Source organism: Neoarius graeffei, chromosome 3 (assembly GCF_027579695.1).
Source record: "Neoarius graeffei isolate fNeoGra1 chromosome 3, fNeoGra1.pri, whole genome shotgun sequence".
Taxonomy (NCBI): Eukaryota; Metazoa; Chordata; class Actinopteri; order Siluriformes; family Ariidae; genus Neoarius; species Neoarius graeffei.
In genome coordinates, this window is record NC_083571.1 from 23,791,242 (window position 1) to 23,815,189 (window position 23,948).

General features: G+C 45.1%; 1 protein-coding gene across 2 annotated transcripts in view; it reads left to right on the top strand.

Moving 5' to 3' along the window:
* Positions 1–1,189: 1,189 nt before the first annotated feature.
* qdprb.1 (quinoid dihydropteridine reductase b, tandem duplicate 1) overlaps positions 1,190–23,948 on the top strand; it is a 62,165-nt gene continuing 39,406 nt past the window's right edge. Inside the window, exons 1-2 of one of the 2 annotated variants that reach the window (XM_060916525.1) lie at positions 1,191–1,368; positions 22,500–22,592. In XM_060916525.1, coding sequence (XP_060772508.1) covers positions 1,276–1,368; positions 22,500–22,592 — 186 coding nt within the window. In that variant the 5' untranslated portion in view covers positions 1,191–1,275. Of the gene's footprint in view, positions 1,369–22,499; positions 22,593–23,948 lie in introns of both variants that reach the window. The other variant, XM_060916526.1, reaches the window with a different exon arrangement.

A 23,948-nucleotide genomic window follows, 5' to 3' on the forward strand; every position in this document is an offset into this window, starting at 1 on the left:
CACAGTCAGACAGATTGTGTACAAATGGAGGAAATTCAAGACCATTGTTACCCTCCCCAGGAGTGGTCAACCAACAGAGATCACTCAAAGAGCAAGGAGTGTAATAGTCTGCGAGGTCATAAAGGACCCCTGGGTAATTTCTAAGCAACTGAAGGCTTCTCTCACATTGGCTAATGTTAATGTTCATGAGTCCACCATCAGGAGAACACTGAACAACAATGGTGTGCATGTCAGGGTTGCAAGGAGAAAGCCACTGCTCTCCAAAAAGAACATTGCTGCTCGTCTGCAGTTTGCTAAAGATCACGTGGACAAGCCAGAAGGCTATTGGAAAAATGTTTTGTGAATGGATGAGACCAAAATAGAACTTTTTGGTTTAAATGAGAAGCATTATGTTTGGAGAAAGGAAAACACTGCATTCCAGCATAAGAACCTTATCCCATCTGTGAAACATGGTGGTGGTAGTATCATGGTTTGGGCCTGTTTTGCTGCATCTGGGCCAGGACGGCTTGCCATCATTGATGGAACAATGAATTCTGAATTATACCAGCTAATTCTAAAGCAAAATGTCAGAACATCTGTTCATGAACTGAATCTCAAGAGGAGGTGGGTCACGCAGCAAGACAACGATCCGAAGCACACAAGTCGTTCTACCAAAGAATGGTTAAAGAAGAATAAAGTTAATGTTTTGGAATGGCCAAGTCAAAGTCCTGACCTTAATCCAATGGAAATGTTGTGGAAGGACCTGAAACGAGCAGTTCATGTGAGGAAACCCACCAACATCCCAGAGTTGAAGCTGTTCTGTATGGAGGAATGGGCTAAAATTCCTCCAAGCCGGTGTGCAGGACTGATCAACAGTTACCGGAAACGTTTAGTTGCAGTTACTGCTGCACAAGGGGGTCACACCAGATACTGAAAGCAAAGGTTCACATACTTTTGCCACTCACAGCTATGTAATATTGGATCATTTTCCTCAATAAATTCATGACCAAGTATAATATTTTTGTCTCATTTGTTTACCTGGGTTCTCTTTATCTACTTTTAGGACTTGTGTGAAAATCTGATGTTTTAGGTCATATTTATGCAGAAATATAGAAAATTCTAAAGGGTTCACAAACTTTCAAGCACCACTGTATGTACTGTACATGTCGTCTACTCCACATCCTCCAGGCCTCAGGGGGCGATAGAGAGCTTCAATTAGGTGTCGCTATTGCAAGTGTACTCGGAGTTTTTACACGCTTATTTGGAATTTACACCTGAAATTCAGGTTAATAAGAAATGGCAGCTGTTGAGGCTCGTAAAGTCATTGTTTACGGAGGGAAAGGAGCTCTGGGCTCGAAATGCGTCGAGTACTTTAGATCTAAAAACTGGGTGAGTAGATCATACTTCCGTAACAGGATACAGGACAGAAGAGTAACACAGCTGTTTATTCATGGTAGGACTGACTACAGCAGTGTGCAAAAGTCTTAGGTGCAAGCAAAGATGGCTTCAAAAATAATGAAGTGAAATGCTTCTACTTTAAAAAAAATACTATAGAGAGCAGTAAACGGTAATATAAATCCATATTTGGTGTAAAAAAATTAGTTTTTAGGTATAATGTGTACAGTTTTATAAAGAAATGAACTGTAAGTTTTAATGAGAAAGTTCCAGAACCAGCCACAATTCTTCTGGACACTTTGACTGTCACACTTGCTTCTTCATTTTGCCCCAAACCCCCAGCAGTCTTCATTCTGTTATTTCTCTGAAGCGTGTCTCTCTTCATATAACATGCTGCTTTCTTTATTGACATCCAGATGTTTTTCTGTAGCATTTAATTTTGTGTTGGAAAAGTAATTTCTGAAAATGTTTTGCACTGACTTGATAATATCTCATCTCATTATCTCTAGCCGCTTTATCCTGTTCTACAGGGTCGCAGGCAAGCTGGAGCCTATCCCAGCTGACTATGGGCGAAAGGCAGGGTACACCCTGGACAAGTCACCAGGTCATCACAGGGCTGACACTTATGCCGCTTTTCCACTACCAACGCGGCTGAGTTGGGCTGAGCCATGCCGTGCTGAGTGGGGCTGTTGGAGTTGTATTTCGACTACAACCGCGCTGAACCGTGCTGGCTGGAAGTGGGTGGACACATTGGGTGGAGTTAGCGAAAGTGGGTGGACGTCATGTGATGTCGTTAGGCAGCGCAAACAGTGACATCAGTGAGCTTTTAAGCGGTAGTCTCACAACCCGGATAGTAAACAATAAACATGGAGGACATGGAGTCGTTAGTGTTGCTGGTCTTGGTGCTGTGGCTTGTTGTCACCGACAACGCCAACAGATACTGGCAAGAGCGTATAGATGAGGCGAGGCGCATAAGGCTTCAGAAATTCTCGTAATTCTTCTTCTTCTTCCGGGTTTACGGTGTTTACAGACCCCAGCGTGCTCGCGGGGCGTGTGTGGGCATGTGAGGACACTCCTCCTCACCAATCAGTGCACAGGGGAGTGTCTCCTCATGTCCCTAGCCCCACTCGGCTCGGTTTGGCTCGCTTTCAGCCCCACTCCAAAACCATGCGAGTTTTGGGTGCTGAGTAGGGCTGAAGCGAGCTGAGTCGTGCTGCTCTGAGGTAGTCGAAACGCGAGCCGTGTCGGGCTGAAGTGAGCTGAAAAAGGGTAGTGGAAAAGGGCCATTAGACAACCATTCACACTCACATTCACACCTACGGTCAATTTAGAGTCACCAGTTAAGGGTTGTTTTACAATCAGGGTATTCAAGCTAAAAATCACATTTAACACTTATCTTCAATATCAAAAGGCTTGACTCAATAAACTTGGTTGTTTATTGTAGCCCTGTGATAGCTTTATTTACCATGCAAAAAAAATTTTGGTGACAACGTTATTTTTGGTGAATGTGTGGCAATATATATCATATTTAGCAAAATTACTCGTGTCATTTAGAAAAAGTGCTTTTTTTGACCACAGGTAGCTCCAAAAGGGATGCACTTAAATCATTCTTTATACCATAAAACAAATATTTGGTTCCATATCATTGGAAACTTAGTTAAGTTTTAATGTTGAATGCCGGTAAATTTTCAGACTATTTTGATCAAATTAGTATGTAATTGTGTCAGAAAAAGTCCTCTCCGAGACAGCTAATTTTTCAATATAAAATATCTAAAATGATTATTTTTATCCTAAAATGTGGTCAAGATATTGGGACATAAATATTAGAGACAACTAACACAAAGCTTACAGCCTTATATTTAAAAGCACTATGGAAGTAGTGGATTCTGAATTGTCAAAAAAAAGTCCTCTCCGAGAATCACTTCATTTGTTTCTCCCATCTTATAGCAGATTACAGATTATATCCCGGAGGAAACCCATGCAAACTCTGCACAGAAAGGCCCTCGCCGGCCACTGGGCTTGAACCCAGAACCTTCTTGCTGTGAGGCGACCGTGCTAACCACTACATCACCCATGATTTACTCTATGATTCAGTGTGAAATACTGCTGACAGCATATTAACTGTGTGATATTGTGGTCTGTTTCCACTACTAAATGAGGTGGGGTTTTATTGTCTTTTTTTTTTTTTTTTAAAATACACCTCTGACAACTTTGTTGGAAGAGGTTATGTTTTTGCCTCCATTTGTTTGTTTTTCTATTCCCACTGTAACTCAAATTAGTGAACTGATTTGGATGAAATTTGGAGTAAAGGTGGGTCATGGGCCAAGGAACAAAAGGGTAGATTTTGATGTAAATCTGGATATGTACAGTATGTGAATGGTGTACATATCCCGATTTGCATAGTATGATCCAGAAATGTATGCCGATCCAGGATTTTTTTTTTTGGTAATTTCCCAACATAACTCAAAGTATTGAACAGATTTGGATGACATTTGGTAGAAAGGTGGGCCATGGGCCCAGGAACAAATGAGTAGATTTTTATGTAAATCTGGATATGGATGCAGAGCCAGGATTTTTTTTTTTTTGTAATTTCAAATTCAAAGATTCTTTATTGTCAATTCACTATACATATAGGAGACTCGAAATGCCATTTCTCTCTCACCTTACTTGTAAAAAAACAGATAAAGATTACACACACACACACACACACGAGATATAAATATTTATAAATATAGATAAAAAATTAAGAAAAAAAATATATAGTGTGTTTTTATATATATATATATATATATATATATATATATATATATATAATATAAAAATCAATGTACAAAATAGCAGTAGTGCAATACAGTACAATAATGGACAAGGTGCTAGAAGAGCAGCTTATGAGGTGTATATGACAGTAGTGCAAATGAGCAATAGCAGCAGATACAGCAGTAATGCTAATGTTTGTGGTGTGATGTGCAAACGGATGAGGTAGTTTTCTTGTGTGAATGAATTCTGTTACAGACCAAGGGTAGGGGGTAGGTAGTGGACAGAGTTCAGCATCCTGACAGCCTGGTGGATGAAGCTGTTTAGCAGTCTTGTGGAGTGGGCCCGGAGGCTCCGGTACCTTTTACCTGAGGGCAGGAGGCTGAAGAGTGAGTGTGAAGGGTGGGAGGTGTCACCAGCGATGCTGATGGCTCTGCAGGTGAGACAGGAGTGATAGATGTCCGTAAGGGAGGGCTGAGGGGTACCAATGATCTTGCTGGTTCACTATGTTCACTATGCGTTGCAGAGTCTTCCGGCAGGGGGCACTGCAGCCTCCATACCACGCAGTGATGCAGCCAGGGAGGACACTCTCAATGGTGCCCTTGTAGAATGAGCACATGATGGGGGGTGGGACTCGTGCACTCTTCAGTTTGCAAGTTTGAGTCGTCTTGGCCAGCAAGGCGATGTTGTTGGACCAGGAGAGGTCCTCAGCGATGTGCACCCCTAGGAATTTGGTGCTGCTCACCCTCTCCACTGCAGCACCATCGATGGTCAGAGGGGGATGCTGTGAGTAACTTCTCCTGAAGTCAACTACAATCTCTTTGGTCTTCTCCACATTCAGGAAGAGATTGTTGTCTTTACTCCACTCAACCAGTTGGCTCACCTCATTCCTGTAGTTGGCTTCATCGTTGTTAGGGATGAGGTCCACCACAGTCATGTCATCCGCAAACTTGATGTGGTTGGTGCTGTAGATTGGTACACAGTCATGGGTCAGCAGGGTGAAGAGCAGCGGGCTGAGTACATGCCCTTGTGGGGGCCCCTGTGTTCAGCATGATGGTCCTGGAGGTGTTACTGCTGACCCGAACGTTCTGTGGCCTCCCTGTAAGAAAGTCCAGCACCCAGTTACAAAGAGAGGTGTTGAGTCCCAAATGTCCGAGATTTTGTATTAGCTGCTGGGGAATGATTGTGTTGAATGCCGAACTGTAATCCAAGAACAGCATTCGCACATAGGTGTTCTTTGAGTCCAGGTGAGTAAGGGCTGGGTGGAGAGCAGCGGAGATAGCATCCTCTATGGACCTGTTTGACCTATATGCAAACTGGAACGGGTCATGAGAGGAAGGGAGAATGGACTTTATGTTCTGCTTGACCAGTCGCTCAAAGCACTTCATGATGGAAGCCAGTGCTACAGGCCGATAGTCGTTATAGTTAGATGGGAGGGGCTTCTTTGGCACTGGTATTATGGTTGTAGCTTTGAAACACGTGGGGACAACCGCTTGGTTCAGGGAGATGTTAAAGATGTCAGTGAGGACATCCCTGAGCTCCATGGCACAGCTCCTTCAGAACATGACCAGGGATGTTGTCTGGTCCAGCTGCCTTATGTTGGTTGATCCTGGAGAGGGTCCTCTCCACACTGGCCGTATCCAGACATACGGCCTGTTCATCTGGGGGAGGAGTGGTCTTCTGTGCTGGTGTGTTGTTTTCAAGTTTATTTGTATAGCGCTTTTAACAATAAACATTGTCGCAAAGCAGCTTTACAGAATTTGAACGACTTAAAACATGAGCTAATTTTATCCCTAATCTATCCCCAATGAGCAAGCCTGTGGTGACTGTGGCAAGGAAAAACTCCCTCAGATGACATGAGGAAGAAACCTTGAGAGGAACCAGACTTAAAAGGGAACCCATCCTCATTTGGGCAACAACAGACAACATGACTATAACGTTAACAGTTTTAACAAAGAAGTCAGTTTCATTGATGTTATAACTCTTCATTGATGGAAACTTGAGTGTAAAACTGTTCATGACAACTGCAGTCCTAAAGTTAGCAAGTCAACTGTAGTCCTCAGCCGTAAAAGCATTACTGTAAGTGTCCAGAGCGCCCTCCAGGTGTGATTTTCAACTGTCCGCATGGGTCCGTCCTTCACAGGAGCGATGCGATGAGACTCCAACCAGACACAGGGCACCAGGATGGATCAGCCAGGTCCGAGGAGCAGAAGAGGTCAGCATCTCGATCCCAGGACCAACATGTAACTCAGAGGGACAGATTTTGGGGGGGGGGGAGAAAAAACACAGGTTGTTAGGTATGCCCAATGTCACCTGAATAAGTAGGAACAGTACACATATTGCACTGAGTGCAAGCAGGGACTCCGGCAAAACGAACTATGACAGCATAACTAAAAGGGGAGAGCCAGAAGGTAACGCAGGCATGAGGGAGTCCCAGGACATAAAGCAGCCAGCCACTACACCATCAACAGACTCAAGTGAGCAAGCGAGTGGGGGACTGACAGTATCCATACATCCCAGTTTACCAAAACACTCTGTCTGAGGACCCTCCAGATCTACTCCTTTACCTCATAAACACCATTAACAAAAGGCTTGACAAAAGAGATATGTTTTCAGCCTAGACTTAAACACCGAGACTGTGTCTGAGTTCCGAACACTACTTGGAAGGCTGTTCCATAACTGTGGGGCTTTGTAAGAAAAGGCTCTGCCCCCTGATGTAGCTTTCACTTTATGAGGTTCCAGCAGATAGCCTGTACCTTTTGATCTAAGTAGGCGTGGCGGGTCATAGAGGAGCAGAAGTTCACTCAGGTACTGTGGTGCGAGACTATTCAGTGCTTTGAAGGTCAATAGTAGTATTTTATAATCAATAGGAAATTTGATTGGGAGCCAGTGCAGTGTTGATAAGACAGGGGTGATGTGGTCATATCTTCTAGTTCTAGTAAGGACTCTTGCTGCTGCGTTTTGAACTAATTGGAGCTTGTTTATGCACTTATTGGAACATCCAAACGGTAAGGCATTACAATAATCCAACCTGGAGGTAACGAAAGCATGAACTAGTTTTTCCGTGTCATGTAGTGACATTAAATTTCTTATTTTAGCAATATTTCTGAGATGAAAGAAAGCTATCCAGGCGATGTTATCAATGTGAGTTTCGAATGAAAGACTGGGGTCAATAATCACTCCGAGGTCTTTTACTGCCGCACGTGAAGAAACAGAAAGGCCATCCAGAGTTACTGTGTAATCAGAAAACTAACTTCTAGCTGCATGTGGTCCTAGTACAAGTACTTCAGTCTTGTCAGAGTTAAGCAGAAGGAAGTTAATGAGCATCCAGTGTCTAATGTCCTTTACACATTCCTCAATTCTATTAAGCTGGTGTCTCTCATCTGGTTTTGCAGAAACATACAACTGTGTGTCATCAGCATAACAGTGGAAACTAATACAATGTTTACGAATAATATCACCCAGAGGTAACATATATATATATATATATATATATATATATAAAGAAAAAAGCAGTGGGCCTAAGACAGAACCTTGTGGAACACCAAACTTCAGTATGTCTAGAAAAATCACCAATTTACATCAACATGCTGATAGCGATCAGTTAAATAAGAGCTGAGCCAGGAGAGGGCCGTTCCCTTAACTCCCACAACATTTTCTAGTCTATCCAGAAGAATGGAATGATCAATGGTATCAAATGCTGCACTAAGGTCAAGCAACACAAGCAGCGAGACACAGCCCTGATCAGACGCCAACAGTAGGTCGTTTACTACTTTAACCAGAGCTGTCTCTGTGCTATGATGAGGTCTAAATCCTGACTGATGCATTTCATGGATGTTATTCCTATGTAAATATGAGCATAACTGCTGTGCCACAGCTTTTTCAAGGATCTTGGAGATAAAGGGGAGGTTTAATATTGGCCTATAATTGGACAGCTGACAGGGATCAAGGTCAGGTTTTTTAATCAGGGGTTTGATAACTGCTAGATTAAAGGATTTGGGTATATAGCCAATTGTAAGAGAAGAATTTATTATTTTTAGAAGCGGTTCAGTTACTTCAGGTATTATCTGTTTGAATAGACGTGTAGGTAAGGGATCTAGTACACAAGTTGAGACTTTTGATGCCGAGATTAATGAAAGTAATTCAGTGTCTCTAAGGGGAGTAAAACATTCTAATTGCTGATCTGATACAGTTATATTGTTAACTACAGGGTAACTTAAATTGTCTGACCTTAAATTAGTAGTTTGAATTTTTTTTGTCGGATATTCTCAATTTTGTCATTAAAAAAAATTCATGAAGTCGTTGCTACTACATACTACAGGTGTGCATGTGTCTATAGTGGACTTATTCCTGGTTAGGGCCCGAGCCCTATGGGCGAAGGCCCTATTGTTCTTGTAAGAGTTCACTATTCTGCTTCTTCTTCTTCTTCTTTATTTTTCTCCGCTGTTGGGCCATTTTCGGGGCGCTTGCCATGGGCGAAAACGCACGAAATTTGGCACCAGTTCCGAGAATTGCCACCGCTACTCAGAACCAGAAGCCCAAACTTGGCCGGGGCTCAGGGCCTCTATAGCGCCCCCTAAGTCGTTGTGATTTTGGCCTCCCGCATTTAGGTGCCTGGTTGCCATATAGTTTGTAGTAGTGGCATGCAATTTGGTACGCATATGTATCTCACTAAGCCGGACAAAAATGTAATGCCAATGCATTAGCCACGCCCAACAGGAAGTGAGGTAATTTCACTTTTGTGCGAAATGCATGGCCACGAAGAGGGCGCAACTCCTCCTAGACCGTTCATAGGAATGTCACCAAAATTGATACACATCATCTACAGACATGGCTGACAAAAGTTACTAAATACGTTTCACGTAGGATCAACCGTTCAGAAGTTATACGTCAATCAATTTTCATTTCAAAATTTTACATGCTTAAAAATTCATAACAAATCTTCTAATTGCTCAAAACTGCTCATACTTCACACGCAAATCACTCATTGGGCTTCTGACATGTTACCCAATTTCTGTGATATTTCGCCACTGGGGGCGCTATTTTTGGGCAAAAATTCCAATCTTTCCTCAAATTTGGTCAAACTTCACGGCCACCCTCTTACTACCTCCCATGTCATGTATACCACGTTTTGGAAATTTTCGTCCATGGGGGGCGCTGTTTTTGGCCGACGCAATTGCTCCAAAACGGGTTTTTGGTAAATAATTCCATAATGCTCTTCCTTCACACCACTACCTTGTGATAGTACGTTGCTGTTGTAGACAGTTATTTTTCCAACTCATAATCGCTCATGTACAGCATAGCGCCACCTACTGACATGGGAAAAACCAAAAAATTTATTCTTCAAAAATCTATATCTCTTCTTCTATTTACTCAATTGTCATCAAACTTCATACGCAAACTCTTCGTAGCTCACCTGACGTCTACGCCAAATTTTGTGCACTTTCGCCCCTGGGGGTGCTGGTTATGGCAAAAATGATATTGCAGCTTCTGATTTGTCAAACTTGCCATGCAAACTCTTTACAAGACCCTTATTGGGGCGCTTGCCATGGTCGACAACGCACGAAATTTGGCTCCTTTTTCTTAGACTGCCACCGCTACTGAGAACCAGAAGCCCAGATCCAGGCGGGCCTCAGGGCCTCTATAGCGCCCCCTAACTCGTTGTGATTTTGGCCTCCCGCATTAAGGTGCCTGGTTGCCATGTAGTTTGTTGTAGTGGCATGCCATTTGGTACGCATATGTATCTCACTAAGCCGGACAAAAATGTAATGCCAATGCATTAGCCACGCCCAACAGGTAGTGAGGTAATTTCACTTTTGTGCGAAATGCATGGCCACGAAGACGGCGCAACTCCTCCTAGACCGTTCATAGGAATGTCACCAAAATTGATACACATCATCTACAGACATGGCTGACAAAAGTTACTAAATACGTTTCACGTAGCATAAACCGTTCAGAAGTTATACGTCAATCAATTTTCAATGCAACATTTTACATGCTTAAAAATTCATTACAAATCTTCTGATTGCTCAAAACTGCTCATACTTCACACGCAAATCACTCATTGGGCTTCTGACATGTTACCCAATTTCTGTGATTTTTTGCCACTGGGGGCGCTATTTTTGGGCAAAAATTCCAATCTTTCCTCAAATTTGGTCAAACTTCACGGCCACCCTCTTACTACCTCCCATGTCATGTATACCACATTTTGGGAATTTTCGTCCATGGGGGGCGCTGTTTTTGGCCGACGCAATTGCTCCAAAACGGGTTTTTGGTAAATAATTCCATACTGCTTTTCCTTCACACCACTACCTTGTGATAGTGCGTTGCTGTTGTAGACACTTATTTTTCCAACTCATAATCGCTCATGTGCAGCATAGCGCCACCTACTGACATGGGAAAAACCAAAAAATTTATTCTTCAAAAATCTATATCTCATCTTCCATTTACTCAATTGTCATCAAACTTCATACGCAAACTCTTCATAGCTCACCTGACATGTACGCCAAATTTTGTGCACTTTCGCCACTGGGGGTGCTGGTTATGGCAAAAATGATATTGCAGCTTCTGATTTGTCAAACTTGCCAAGCAAACTCTTTACAAGACCCTTATTGGGGCGCTTGCCATGGTCGACAACGCACGAAATTTGGCTCCTTTTTCTTAGACTGCCACCGCTACTGAGAACCAGAAGCCCAGATCCAGGCGGGCCTCAGGGCCTCTATAGCGCCCCCTAACTCGTTGTGATTTTGGCCTCCCACATTAAGGTGCCTGGTTGCCATGTAGTTTGTAGTAGTGGCATGCCATTTGGTGCGCTTATGTATCTCACTAAGCCAGACAAAAATGTAATGCCAATGCATTAGCCACGCCCAACAGGAAGTGAGGTAATTTCACTTTTGTGCGAAATGCATGGCCACGAAGACGGCGCAACTCCTCCTAGACCGTTCATAGGAATGTCACCAAAATTGATACACATCATCTACAGACATGGCTGACAAAAGTTACTAAATAGGTTTCACGTAGCATAAAGCGTTCAGAAGTTATACGTCAATCAATTTTCAATGCAACATTTTACATGCTTAAAAATTCATAACAAATCTTCTACTTGCTCAACACTGCTCATACTTCACACGCAGATCACTCATTGGGCTTCTGACATGTTACCCACTTTCTGTGATATTTCGCCACTGGGGGCGCTATTTTTGGGCAAACACTCCAATCTTTCCTCAAATTTGGTCAAACTTCACGGCCACCCTCTTACTACCTCCCATGTCATGTATACCACATTTTGGGAATTTTCGTCCATGGGGGGCGCTGTTTTTGGCCGACGCAATTGCTCCAAAACGGGTTTTTGGTAAATAATTCCATAATGCTTTTCCTTCACACCACTTCCTTGTTATAGTGCGTTGCTGTTGTAGACACTTATTTTTCCAACTCATAATCGCTCATGTACAGCATAGCGCCACCTACTGACATGGGAAAAACCAAAAATTTTATTCTTCAAAAATCTATATCTCATCTTCCATTTACTCAATTGTCATCAAACTTCATACGCAAACTCTTCATAGCTCACCTGACATGTACGCCAAATTTTGTGCGCTTTCGCCCCTGGGGGTGCTGGTTATGGCAGAAATGATATTGCTGCTTCTGATTTGTCAAACTTGGCAAGCAAACTCTTTCCAAGACCCTTATTGGGGCACTATTATTATTAGGGCCCGAGCACCGTTCAGTGCGAGACCCTATCGTTGCCATGTGTCCAATTCTGTGCTTTGTCGCCATGGCGGGAGTAATGTCTCTTGCCGAAGAAGCTGTGGAAGGTATTTCGCGTGGACGCATGCCCCCGCCCCCCTTGGCCGCTGGCGCGAGGGCCCGTCGAGGCCGCTTGCGGCTTTAATTAATTTTACTACAGTATTAAATAGGAATCTAGGATTATTTTTATCATCTTCTCTTAGGGAGGAGAGATATGTTAATCTAGCAGCACTAAGAGCTTTTCTGTACTTCAGGAAGCTCTCCTTCCACGCTGATTTGAACACTACCAATTTTGTTTGACGCCGTTTACGTTCCAATTTTCGAGTGATCTGTTTTAAAGTGCAAGTGTCATCATTATACCAGGGTACTAATTTTTTTGTCTCTGAACATTTTCCATTTAAGAGGAGCTACATTATCTAAAGTATGGGGGAATGTTGACTCTAAGCATTCAGTTGCCTGATCAAGTTGTGCAGGGGCCGACGGTGACCCAATCAAAGTTGATAACTCTGGGAGATCATTTATAAAGCTCTGTGCAGTAGTTGACGTGAATGTACGTTTAATACAGTAGCGTGGTGAGGTGCATATATTATTACTCAGACATATTTTGAATGAGATGAGATAATGATCTGAGATACACTTCCACAGTCTGAAGTTGACTATATTTTCTACGTTTAACCCGAATGTTAGTATTAGATCGAGGGTGTGACCACCATTATGTCCTATGACATTCTGATTAATCCCTACTGAATCTAAAATGGACACAAAGGCTGTTTTTCAAAGGGTCTTCTGGGTTATTGAAGTGAATATTAAAATCTCTGACAGCTAAAGCTTTGTCTAAGGAAATAACCAGGTCTGAGATAAAATCTGCAAATTCAGAAAGAAACTCAGAATATGGCCCCAGGGGCCTGTAAATAATAAGCAATGGAATTAACTGGGTAGACTTATTTTTCAAGGCTACATACATTTATATTAGTATGAAGAACTTCAAATGCATTCAATTTATAACCAGGTTTTTGCGTTACACCTAGATAATCTTTATAAATAACCGCGACACCTCCTCCTCTGCCAGTTAGATGAGACTGATGTATATAACTGTATCCAGGAGGACTCGCTTCATTTAATGTTATATATTCATTTGGCTTAATTCATGTTTCAGTTAAACAAAGTATATTAAACTCCTGATCAGTAATGAGTTCATTAACTATTAGCGCGTAAGAGATCTAATATTTAATAGCCCCACCTTTAGATCAGAGGTGCTGGCAGCGGCTGTACAGTCAGTATGGTCTAATTTTATATTGATTAGGTTACTGGAACAAACTCTCTGAATATTTCCACTTTTTTGTTGAGCTCAGGGAACAGACACAGTCTTGATGTAGTGGACCCTGAGTGACGACTCTGTGCAGCTAGCAGACAGTCGGTTTAGCCTGTTCGTCTGCTCCCTGGCCTTGGCTCTGGATTGTCAGAAATTAACTAGGCCTGTTCTGAGACTATGACCTGTGCTGTAGGAAATGAGAACAGCACCTTCCTGAGTGGGATGGATACCATCCTGTCCTAACAGGTCAGCAGTGCCCTTAAAATTAGCCCAATTATCTATAAAGCCCCCGCCACGACCATCTGCGCCCCCGGCCTGTGGATCACCTTGAAGTTAAAGGGCTGGAGTGCCAGATACCGACGGGTGAGCCGCACGTTGGCATCCTTCATGCGGTGGAGCCACTGGAGGGGCGCGTGGTCCGAACAGAGGGTGAAAGGGCGTCCCAGCAGGTAGTAGCAGAGGGCGAGGACCGCCCACTTGATTGCTAGGCACTCCTTCTCTATTGTGTTGTAGCACCCCTCATGCACTGACAGCTTCCTGCTGATATACAGCACGGGGCGATCCTCCACCTCCTGGGACAAAACAGCCCCCAGCCCTCTGTCCGACGTGTCTGTCTGCAACATAAAGGGGAGAGAAAAGTCAGGGGAGTGTAACAGTGGCCCCCCACACAGTGCAGCCTTCACCTCAGAGAAAGCCCGCTGGCATTGCTCCATCCGCTGGACCGGATCTGGTGCCCCCTTTTTAGTGAGATCAGTCAGCAGGCTGGTGACGTCCGAATAATTAGGTATAAACCTACGAAAGTAGCCAGCCAGCCCCAGGAACTGTCTCACCCCCTTTTTGGTCTTGGGGCAGGCCGCAATCACTCCTGTCTTATTAATTTGGGGACGCACCTGCCCATTGCCCAAGTGGAAGCCCAGATACCGTACTTCCACCCGCCCAATTGCACACTTCTTCGGGTTGGCCGTGAGACCCGCTCGCCTCAGCGACCCAAGGACGGCCCTCAGGTGTTGCAGATACCGCGGCCAGTCATTACTATAGATTATGTTGTCTAAATATGCGGCCGCGTGGGGGCGGGGGACCCTGTCCATAAACCGCTGGAACGTAGCGGGCGTTCCAAACAGCCCAAAAGGAAGTGTGACAAATTGGTGTAAGCCAAATGGTGTGGAAAAGGCAATTTTTGTTTTTTTTTTTCCTCGGGATAGTGGAGTCAAGGGGATCTGCCAATAACCCTTTGTCAAATCCAGTGTCGAATAAAAGCGAGCCGTGCCTAGTTGATCCAGCAACTCGTCAATACGAGGCATTGGGTACGCATCGAATTTAAACACCGCGCTGACTTTTCTGTAGTCCACACAGAACCGGACCGACCCGTCAGTCTTGGGAACCAAGACCACTGGGCTGCTCCGGTCACTGTGGGACTCCTCGACGATGCCCATTTTGAGCTTGGCCTCGAGTTCTTCCCGAACCACCTTTTTTCTTTTTTTTTTTTTTTTTTGTGTTCGGGTAGCCTGTAAGGGCGGCTGCGCACTACCATCCCCGGGGGCGTCTCATTGTGGTGTTCTATGAGGTGGGTGCAGCCGGGCAGGGGCGAGAACACGTCCGAAAATTCTGTCTGCAACTGGGCAAACTCCATGAGTTGGGTCAGGGAGAGGTGGTCTCCACAGGGGACCGGAGAGGTACACAATGCAACTTCTGAACTTCTGAATCAGCTTTTGAACTGTATAACCGCTTTTGAACCGCCGGCCCCAGCTCCGCCTCCTCCGGAACCAATGACACCAACACCACGGGGACCTCCTCGTTCCAGAGTTTGAGTAGATTGAGGTGGTAAATCTGTAGTGCCCCACCCTTGTCCGTTCGCCTCACCTCATAGTCAACGTCCCCGACTCGCCTTGTGACCTCAAAGGGTCCTTGCCACTTGGCGATCAATTTGGAGCTCGACGTGGGCAACAGTACAAGTACTTTATCTCCCAGTGCGAACTCCCTAAGGCGCGTACCCCTGTCGTACAGGCGGATTTGCCGTTCTTGGGCCTGCCGCAAATTCTCCTGGTTTAGGTGCGTGTGTGTGGAGTTTTGTGCGCAGGTCAATAATGTATTGGATTTCATTTTTGCTTGGTGAAGGTCCCTCCTCCCAATTTTCCCGCAGTACATCTAGGCTGCCACGTGGCTTATGCCCATATAATAATTCGAACGGGGAGAACCCCGTGGAGGCTTGTGGGACCTCTCGCACTGCGAATAACAGGGGTTTGAGCCATTTATCCCAATTGCATGCGTCCTCGTGTACAAGGTTTTTAATTATATTCTTAAGGGTGCGATTGAACCGTTCGACTAAACCGTCCGTTTTTGGGTGATTAAATGCTGGTGCGGATCGGCTTAATTCCCAGTAACCCATACAATTCGCACAGTGTGCATGACATAAACAAAGTGCCTTGATCAGTCAGAACCTCTTTGGGGATTCCATCTCGGGAGATGACATGGAAGAGTGCTTCCGCAATACTGCATGCTGAGATATTGCGAAGAGGCACTGCTTCCGGGTATCGCATTGCATAGTCCACCAGAACTAAAATAAAGCAAAACCCGCGTGTTGACCGATCTAATGGCCCGACGAGATCCATCCCAATTCTTTCGAACTGGGTCTCGATTAATGGTAGAGGGCGCAAAGGCGCTTTTGGAATGGCTGCTGGATTACTAATTGGCATTCGCGGCACACCGTACACCACCTATGGACGTCGCCGCAAATCTCTGGCCAATAGAACCGGGTCATTATTCGGGCTCGTGTCTTATCCTGCCCCAAGTGTCCAGCCATGAGATTAAAGTGAGCCGCCTGGAATACCAATTCCCGGCGGCTCTTTGGGATCAAAATTTGTGAGACCGTCTCCTTAGTCTGAGTGTCCTGCATCACTCGGTATAATCTATCCTTCATAATGGAGAAATAGGGGAAGGACGGGGTGGCATTTGGCTGGAGCATTTGACCATCGATTACTCTCACTTGGCCAAACGCATGCCGCAGAGTCTCGTCTCGCGACTGCTGTAACGGGAAATCCGCGAGGGATTCCCGAGAGAGGGAGGAGGAGCCTGCTGCTTCTCACTCTGACGCGGTGATGACATAGACGGCTCTGTGACAGCTGCTCCTGCCAATGCCACACCGGGACCTCCCCCTGCTGAACTACGGCAGGACCCACTCTTCACTAAATGAGTCGTTAACTCCCGAAATCCCGGCCAATCAGTCCCCAAAATTATCGAGTGGGTAAGGCGAGGATTAACCGCCGCCTTTACACTAAATTTTTCCCCTCAAAATAGAATGTGGACTGACACTAAAGGGTAGTTGTGAACATCCCCGTGCACACACAACACCTTCACCACTTGTGCTCCCCCCAGTGCCTCGTCTTGCACCAGGCTTTGGTGGATTGAGGTCTGATTACAGCCAGAGTCCACCAAAGCCTGATACGTATCCCCTTGGACACTCACCGGTATGCGATACGCTCCGGTCAGATCGAGGGCGGTTCCTGGCGCATCGGGGATCCGGACCACCGCGCCCATCTCCATTGCCGAGCACTGATGCTGGAGGTGCCCTGGCTCCCCGCAGCGCCAGCAAACTGGCCCGGGCTCGCTCTCTGCACCGGCGCTCTGGGGCTCACTCACCTGAGGGGGGGGGAGAGACAGACATGGAAGTGGGAAACAGGAGGGCACCGCGGGTGTGGCGGGCCGGCTGTGGGGGAGCCGGCCCCCGCCTCCGCGGTGGGGGAACGGGGCGAGGATGAGACACAGAAGGGGAGGGGGAGCGAGTGAGAGAGAGAGAGAGAGAGGAGAAGAGGAGATCTGCGATCCTGCCGTGGGAACAGCCGCCAAATGATCCTCCGCCAGCTTGATGGCCTGATCCAGTGACGCCGGGCGATGGCACTGGACCCACTCCGCGGTCCCTTTGGGAAGTCGTGCGATGAACTGCTCCAGCGCCACCAGATCGATGATTGATTGATTCCCTCGGCATCGCGGTTGTCAGCCCTCAGCCACCGCCGGCAGGCATCCCGGGTTTCGGCACCACTGTAAGGCCCAATCCCAATTCTAATTTCTACCCCTCCCCCTTCCCCTTGGCCCTTCCCCTTGAAACTGAGCTACAAGGGATAGGGCTTGAAATTCAACCCTTACGTATTGGGATAGCCCTTCAACGATCGCATACGTCATCGCGTACCTCCGTCAGCGTTTACGTTAGCAAAACGCGACCAAATGCGTCATTGGCTGCGACCAGCCGCTACAGTCAGAGCCAGAGATCTCTGCTGGCAGGGTGTGATTTGTTAACTAACACCACTGAATGGGATATCTTTGGCGCTTCGTGCACCACATCCGACAGAATGAGGTGTCAGAACACTCATGTAAACAATAAAAGCGAGAATAACCGAACAAAACGTACGCAGTCAAGCAACCGAAAACAATACTCACTCCCAAAGCTTTTTAGCAGCAGCTTGGATTTCAGAAATCGCTGCTCATTCTCAGCTCGAAAGCGAATCAAGCGGCGTGTTTCCTCTGGATAACAACTTAAAACACGTAAATAATGGAGAAAATACATTTATGACAATCTTTCGCCGCGGGAACCGCCATCTTTCTGAAATCCGCATGAAATCTCGCTGAAATCCGCATGGCATTGTGGGAAATCACTCAAACCCCTTCGTTCAGAGTCAGCTCCAGGAAAATCTCCGTTTGGAGGGGTACAGAAGCCCTCCCCCTTCCCCTACCCCTCCGCGTTAACTGGGATTGGGATACCCCTACCCCTTCACGTGAACGCGCAAAATGGAGGGGAAGGTCCAAGGGGTGAAATGGGATTCGGCCTAAGACTTTGAGCAGGTGGGTGGAGCACAGAAGTATGGCAGGACAGAACTGAATTGCAAAAACTCTTTATTGTGACACTTTTCAGCTGACACAATCTCCCAGCCACACAGACACGCGCACACATCACTCGCCTGTTTGGGGAGAGAGCTCTCTTCCTCTGCTCTCTCTCTACTTTTATCGGGCATGGTCACTGGGGAAGACACACAAACACAGGCTAATTGATATCAGATGCAGTGATTCTGCCACTTACCTTCCCTGACTCCACCCTCCTGTCACAGACCGCCACTTGACCACGCCCCCGCTGCCACAGCGGGCTAGCGGCTAGCCTAGCCTGGATACCGCCGCGCTTGCCACACTTCTGTTTCCTCTCACACTGCTTCCAGTGCCTCTTCTCTGGGTGAGACACAGCAGGCGAGTCCGGTGGTGATTTAGTCCGGCGGAGAAGACCCAGGCCTTGAAATTCCTCACTGACTTTCTGGTCCAAGACGAGATGTTTGGTCATATTTCCTATAGCTAGAAGGCAGTGGCGACAATATCTTGTGACCGACATTGTCAATGCACTACTCACATATGTACGTAGACATAAAGCACACAGACATACATTAGAACACTCACTTTTAGACACGAAGCGTGGCGAGAGAGGGGCCGCTGCGTCCGTACGCGCCGCCATCATTGCTACACGTAATTTCCCATCGTAACTCAAAAAATAGTGAACAGATTTGGATGAAATTTGGTGGAAAGGTGGGCCATGGGTCAAGGAACAGATGGGTAGCTTTTGATGTAAATCTGGATATGTACAGTATGTGAACAGTGTACATATCCGGATTTGCATAGTATGTTCCAGGATCCAGATATGTATGCAGATCTAGGATTTTTTTTTTTTTGTAATTTCCCAACATAACTCAAAAAATAGTGAACAGATTTTGATGAAATTTGATGGAAAGGTGAGCCATGGATCAAGGAACAAATGATTAGATTTCAGGGTGGAGCAACATGTGTGATACCTGGGCCCAGTGCAGTGGGGAAGAGTGCAGGAGGGGGTGGATTTTCAATTTTTAGATGCTCTCTGGGGCGGCACGGTGGTTTAGTGGTTAGCACTGTCACTTCACAGCAAGAAGGTCCTGGATTCAAGCCCAGCGGCCGACGAGGGCCTTTCTGTGTGGAGTTTGCATGTTCTCCGGGTTCCCCCACAGTCCAAAGACATACAGGTTAGGCTAATTGGTGGCTCTAAATTGACCGTAGGCGTGAATGTGAGTGTAAATGGTTGTCTGTGTCTATGTGTCAGCCCTGTGATGACTTGACAACTTGTCCAGGGTGTATCCCGCCTCTCGCCCATAGTCAGCTGGGATATGCTCCAGCTTGCCTGCGACCTTGTAGGACAGGATAAGCGGCTACAGATAATGGATGGATGGATGGATAGATGCTCTCTGGTGCAGTCTAGGCCCCATTTTCACTGCTGATAATGACCATTTTTATTGCTATTTTATGAGTGTTTATCAGTTTGTGCATGAAACTGAGTGTATGGCATAATATAATCCCAAATAATAACATGCTAGTGTAACTAATAGCCTACACATGCAGTTGGAATGTCAACCAATAAAACATGAATCATTAACTAAACCTGTGTTGTTAAAATAAATAATTTATTAGTATTAAACTAACCTGCAGAGAGAAAAATACTTAATTATTTATATTTATTAATAATAAATATAATGCCCCATCACAGGGCGGCACGGTGGTGTAGTGGTTAGCGCTGTTGCCTCACAGCAAGAAGGTCCGGGTTCGAGCCGGGTTCGCGTGGGTTTCCTCCGGGTGCTCTGGTTTCCCCCACAGTCCAAAGACATGCAGGTTAGGCTAACTGGTGACTCTAAATTGACTGTAGGTGTGAGTGTGAATGGTTGTCTGTGTCTATGTGTCAGCCCTGTGATGACCTGGCGACTTGTCGAGGGTGTACTCCGCCTTTCACCCGTAGTCAGCTGGGATAGGCTCCAGCTTGCCTGCGAGCCTGTAGAACAGGATAAAGCGGCTAGAGATAATGGGATGAGATGAGATAATGCCCCATCACTAAAGCATAGAGTCCATATACATCTGTTCCAGATCAAAACTAGAAGTAGCATGATTAAAGCAGGGAAGGCTGTTCAGAGGGGGCAGGCTCTGTTGAGAGAACAGAATATGTATAGCAGCTACTGCAGCTGTTATCTGTTCACCATGACCACTGACTGACTAGTCTGAAAAAAAAAACAAAACTAACTACTGACTAGCAAAAAAAAAAAAAGCACTTAAGAAGGAGACACAAATAGATGTCCATTCCCACCACCAGCAGATTGGGAATCCAGTTCTGAACTACAAGTATCCTCATTTTCATTGACCTTAACCTAGCAACACTGCCAGCAGTGCTGTAGTGAACATCATCAGGCACTGGCACTGTCTCCTGACAGTCTGCCTCCAAAATTATACTGAAGAATTGTCTTCACGGTTGTTCATTTTTAAATTAGCCTAGGCCTATTAGATAAGAATCTTTTCTTTAATCTTATCCAAATGTTTTGTGTTTGTGTGCTGTCACCGACATCATTTTCAAATGAGGCCATTGGCCCTAGTTTTTAATTCACCGTGTCTCTCACATAGACCATCATGGCACGAGACTGTTATGGAAAGACTCAACAACTTCACCGAAGTTAGCATTTTGCATTGGAAGACCAACTAGAAATTAATCATGGTCAAGATCTATGGTCATTACTCTTTCATAAGAACAGTTATTTGTTTACCGATCTCTCCTTGTTTGGGCACCTTTCTTGCCAAACTGGGAAAGAATCTGGACAAGGTTGGCTGGTCCAGTTGCCTTTTCATTTTGAACTGTAGCGAATCAGAAGCGAGTTTTCTGGCGCACCAACATTGCCACGACGAGCAGCCAATCAGTGTCGAGCTTTCATACAGTGTAGCTGACGTAATTGAAGGTCAAGGCCATAAAGCTACACAACCACAGGAAATAAATAACCATAGGAAAGAAAAGGTCTTGGAAAATAGGAAATCTACTAGCATTGTTGCTTGAGGAACTTTGAAAAGTAACTGGCGCCAGGCTGATCTTGCGCCAGGCACTGGCCCATAATGAAGCTGGTAAATCTGGGTATGTATGCGGATCCAGGATTTTTTTGTAATTTCCTAGTGTAACTCAAAAAGTAGTGAACTGATTTTGATAAAAATTTGGTGGAAAAGTGAGCCATGGGCTAAGGAACAGTTGATTAGATTTTGAGGGAAATCCGGGTACGCACAGTGACTACGTTTACATGCACATCCAAATCGAGCTGCTGTCGGTAATCGAGCTGAAGGTCCCAGCAGGGTGCCAGAGAAATCCAATCCTACATGCACACAATGAAGTCGGGCTATTGTGTGAGGTGCATTGTGCACCCGAGCCACAGGTGGCGCTACACGCCCCATCGTGTTGGTACACTTCCGGTTGTCGTTATGAAGAAGAGCTATTCAAGAGTGTAAACAAAGTTATCAGTTTCGTGTTCTCCATTGCGCGTTTTTCTCCCGTCCATGAATTTTAATATATTCAGCTCCTTAAGCTGAATGAGCATGAACTCTGTCTCCTCATTGCTCCAGAAGTGCACGTTTCTGCTTGCCTGTGGCAGTGGGGGCGTGGTCAAGCGCCAGTCTGTGACAGGAGGGCAGAGCCAGGGAAGGTGAGTGGCAGAACGACGGTACACCTGACAGTAATTAACCTGTGTTTGTGTGTCTTCCCAGTAACCGCGCCCTATTTAAGGAGGCAGAGGGGAGAGCTCATCCCGGGACTAGAACACAGCGCGCGTGTGTGTGCGCGCGCGCGCTTCTCTCAAGAATAAAAGTAGGCTGTTAAACTGAAAAGTCTGACAATAAAAAGCCTATTAGTACCAGAAGCTTTGTCCTGCCGTCCTCTGTGCTCCACCCACACTTCAGAGAGCTCTACATCGCCATTTTCTCTTCTTCGTTTGTTCCTCCTGACCTCTTCTGCTGCTCGCTACTACTGTTGTCATGCCGACCGAGGCTGTTGTGTTTCCCGCTTGTGGTCTCGTCACTCGTCACTTCCGGAAGTAGCTCGACAACTAGCTCGATAGGGTATACATGCACAAAGTAGCTCGGCAGAAATCGCATAAACTAGGTCGTGTAGCTCGATTCCGAGAAATCAAGTTCGGTTCAATTTCAGCCGAATTAAGGTGTATACATGGCATTTTGAACTTCGATTTCAGTCGAGCAACGGCAGAAATTCGATTCTCTCTATGTGCATGTAAACGTAGTGAGTGTGTGGCTCCAGGATCCAGATGTGTATGCAGATCCAGGATTTTTTTTTTTTCTCTGTTCCCAACATAACTCAGAAACTAGTGAACAGATTTGGATGAAATTTGGTGTACAGCTTTAGTATTATCCTAGGTTCAAGTAATTTTATTTTGATGATATGTGGCTTGGTGGAGGTATGCACTCTACTGTGTGCCCTTCTAGTTCTTTCTGTTTTTGCCAGTGGGTTGCCTGCATTGACATAAATGCAAATGAAGAGGCGGATTCCAACATAACCGTTCAGATGACGGACTCCTTTAATGAGCAGGCAAATAAGGTAAGGGAACCAACAGGAACTGGAATACTGTAATAGCCTCCATTCAAACTGGTGCCTTGTTTTGGCTTCTGCATGTATAATAAATTCTATGCAACCCTGTTAAGCTTGGAGGTTTTTCTGATGTTAAAAATAAATTTAAACCAAAATAAATGTCAGAGATTTTTCCACATTTAATGTGATCTAGCAACAAAACATGGCTTCTGCAGTCAGATGAAACCAAGATTTGATCTTTATCTGGGGTTAATCAGAATCATGTCACTAATGAGAGATGACATGAGAGGATCATTACTTTTGAACATGAGCTTGAATGTGATTGGTTCATTCTGAACACCATCGCATTCCTGCTTACAAAAGAGGTTGTTGTGGCAGGTTATTGTAAATAGCTTCTCTCTAAAACGCTTGTTTGATTTTCACTTGGATTTTGTGGATCGTTATATCACATTAAAGGTGGAAAAAGATCTGACACGATTTATCTTGGTTGCACTTGTTTTACACAAAAGAAACCTGCAGTTTGAACAGACTTTCTATCCACTGTACATAGTTTTGTTTCATCCTTCTTAAACAACAGCAGCAGTGAGAGTCACCAGGATACCTCCATATGCATGTACTTATGGGATTATTATAATTTTTTTTGTACCACCTGGCTTGAAAAATGCGATATAAATAATAATTATAATACATAGGGCCAAATTACTCAATTCTGATTTGGTCAATCAAGGAGGGCTTTTTTTCCTTAACATGGGGCCATATTTCTGAAATGCTATTGGCTAGTTTGTTGCTTGGTTACGGTTACAAAAATGAGCAAATTTTGTCAACAAAATGGCTTTTGTAAAGAAGTTCCAATAAAATTTTGTAAACCACTTTCAAAATCCTCGTGTCGTGTCGCCTTGTCATGATGAAAGACGCTTTAGAAACTGATTCAAGTGTGCAAGATAGTCTCGCGCCCTGATTGGTTCAGAAAACGTGAATGACAAATGTTGTGAACTTGAATGGCTTCCGAAGTATGAATTTGGCCCAAGTAATCGTATGCTTCCTCGTAAAATTAAGGATCAATTTCACTCGTGATTTCAAAGTTTTGAAATTTTCAAAACTTCGAAATCACTCGTGAAATTAATCCTTAATTTTACTCGGCCCCATACGATTACCTACACTACTACTACTACTACTACTAAATAATAATAATAAATTATCTCATCTCATCTCTAGCCGCTTTATCCTGTCACAGGGTACAGGGTCACAGGCAAGCTGGAGCCTATCCCAGCTGACTACGGGCGAAAGGCGGGGTACACCCTGGACAAGTCGCCAGGCCATCACAGGGCTGACACATAGACACAGACAACCATTCACACTCACATT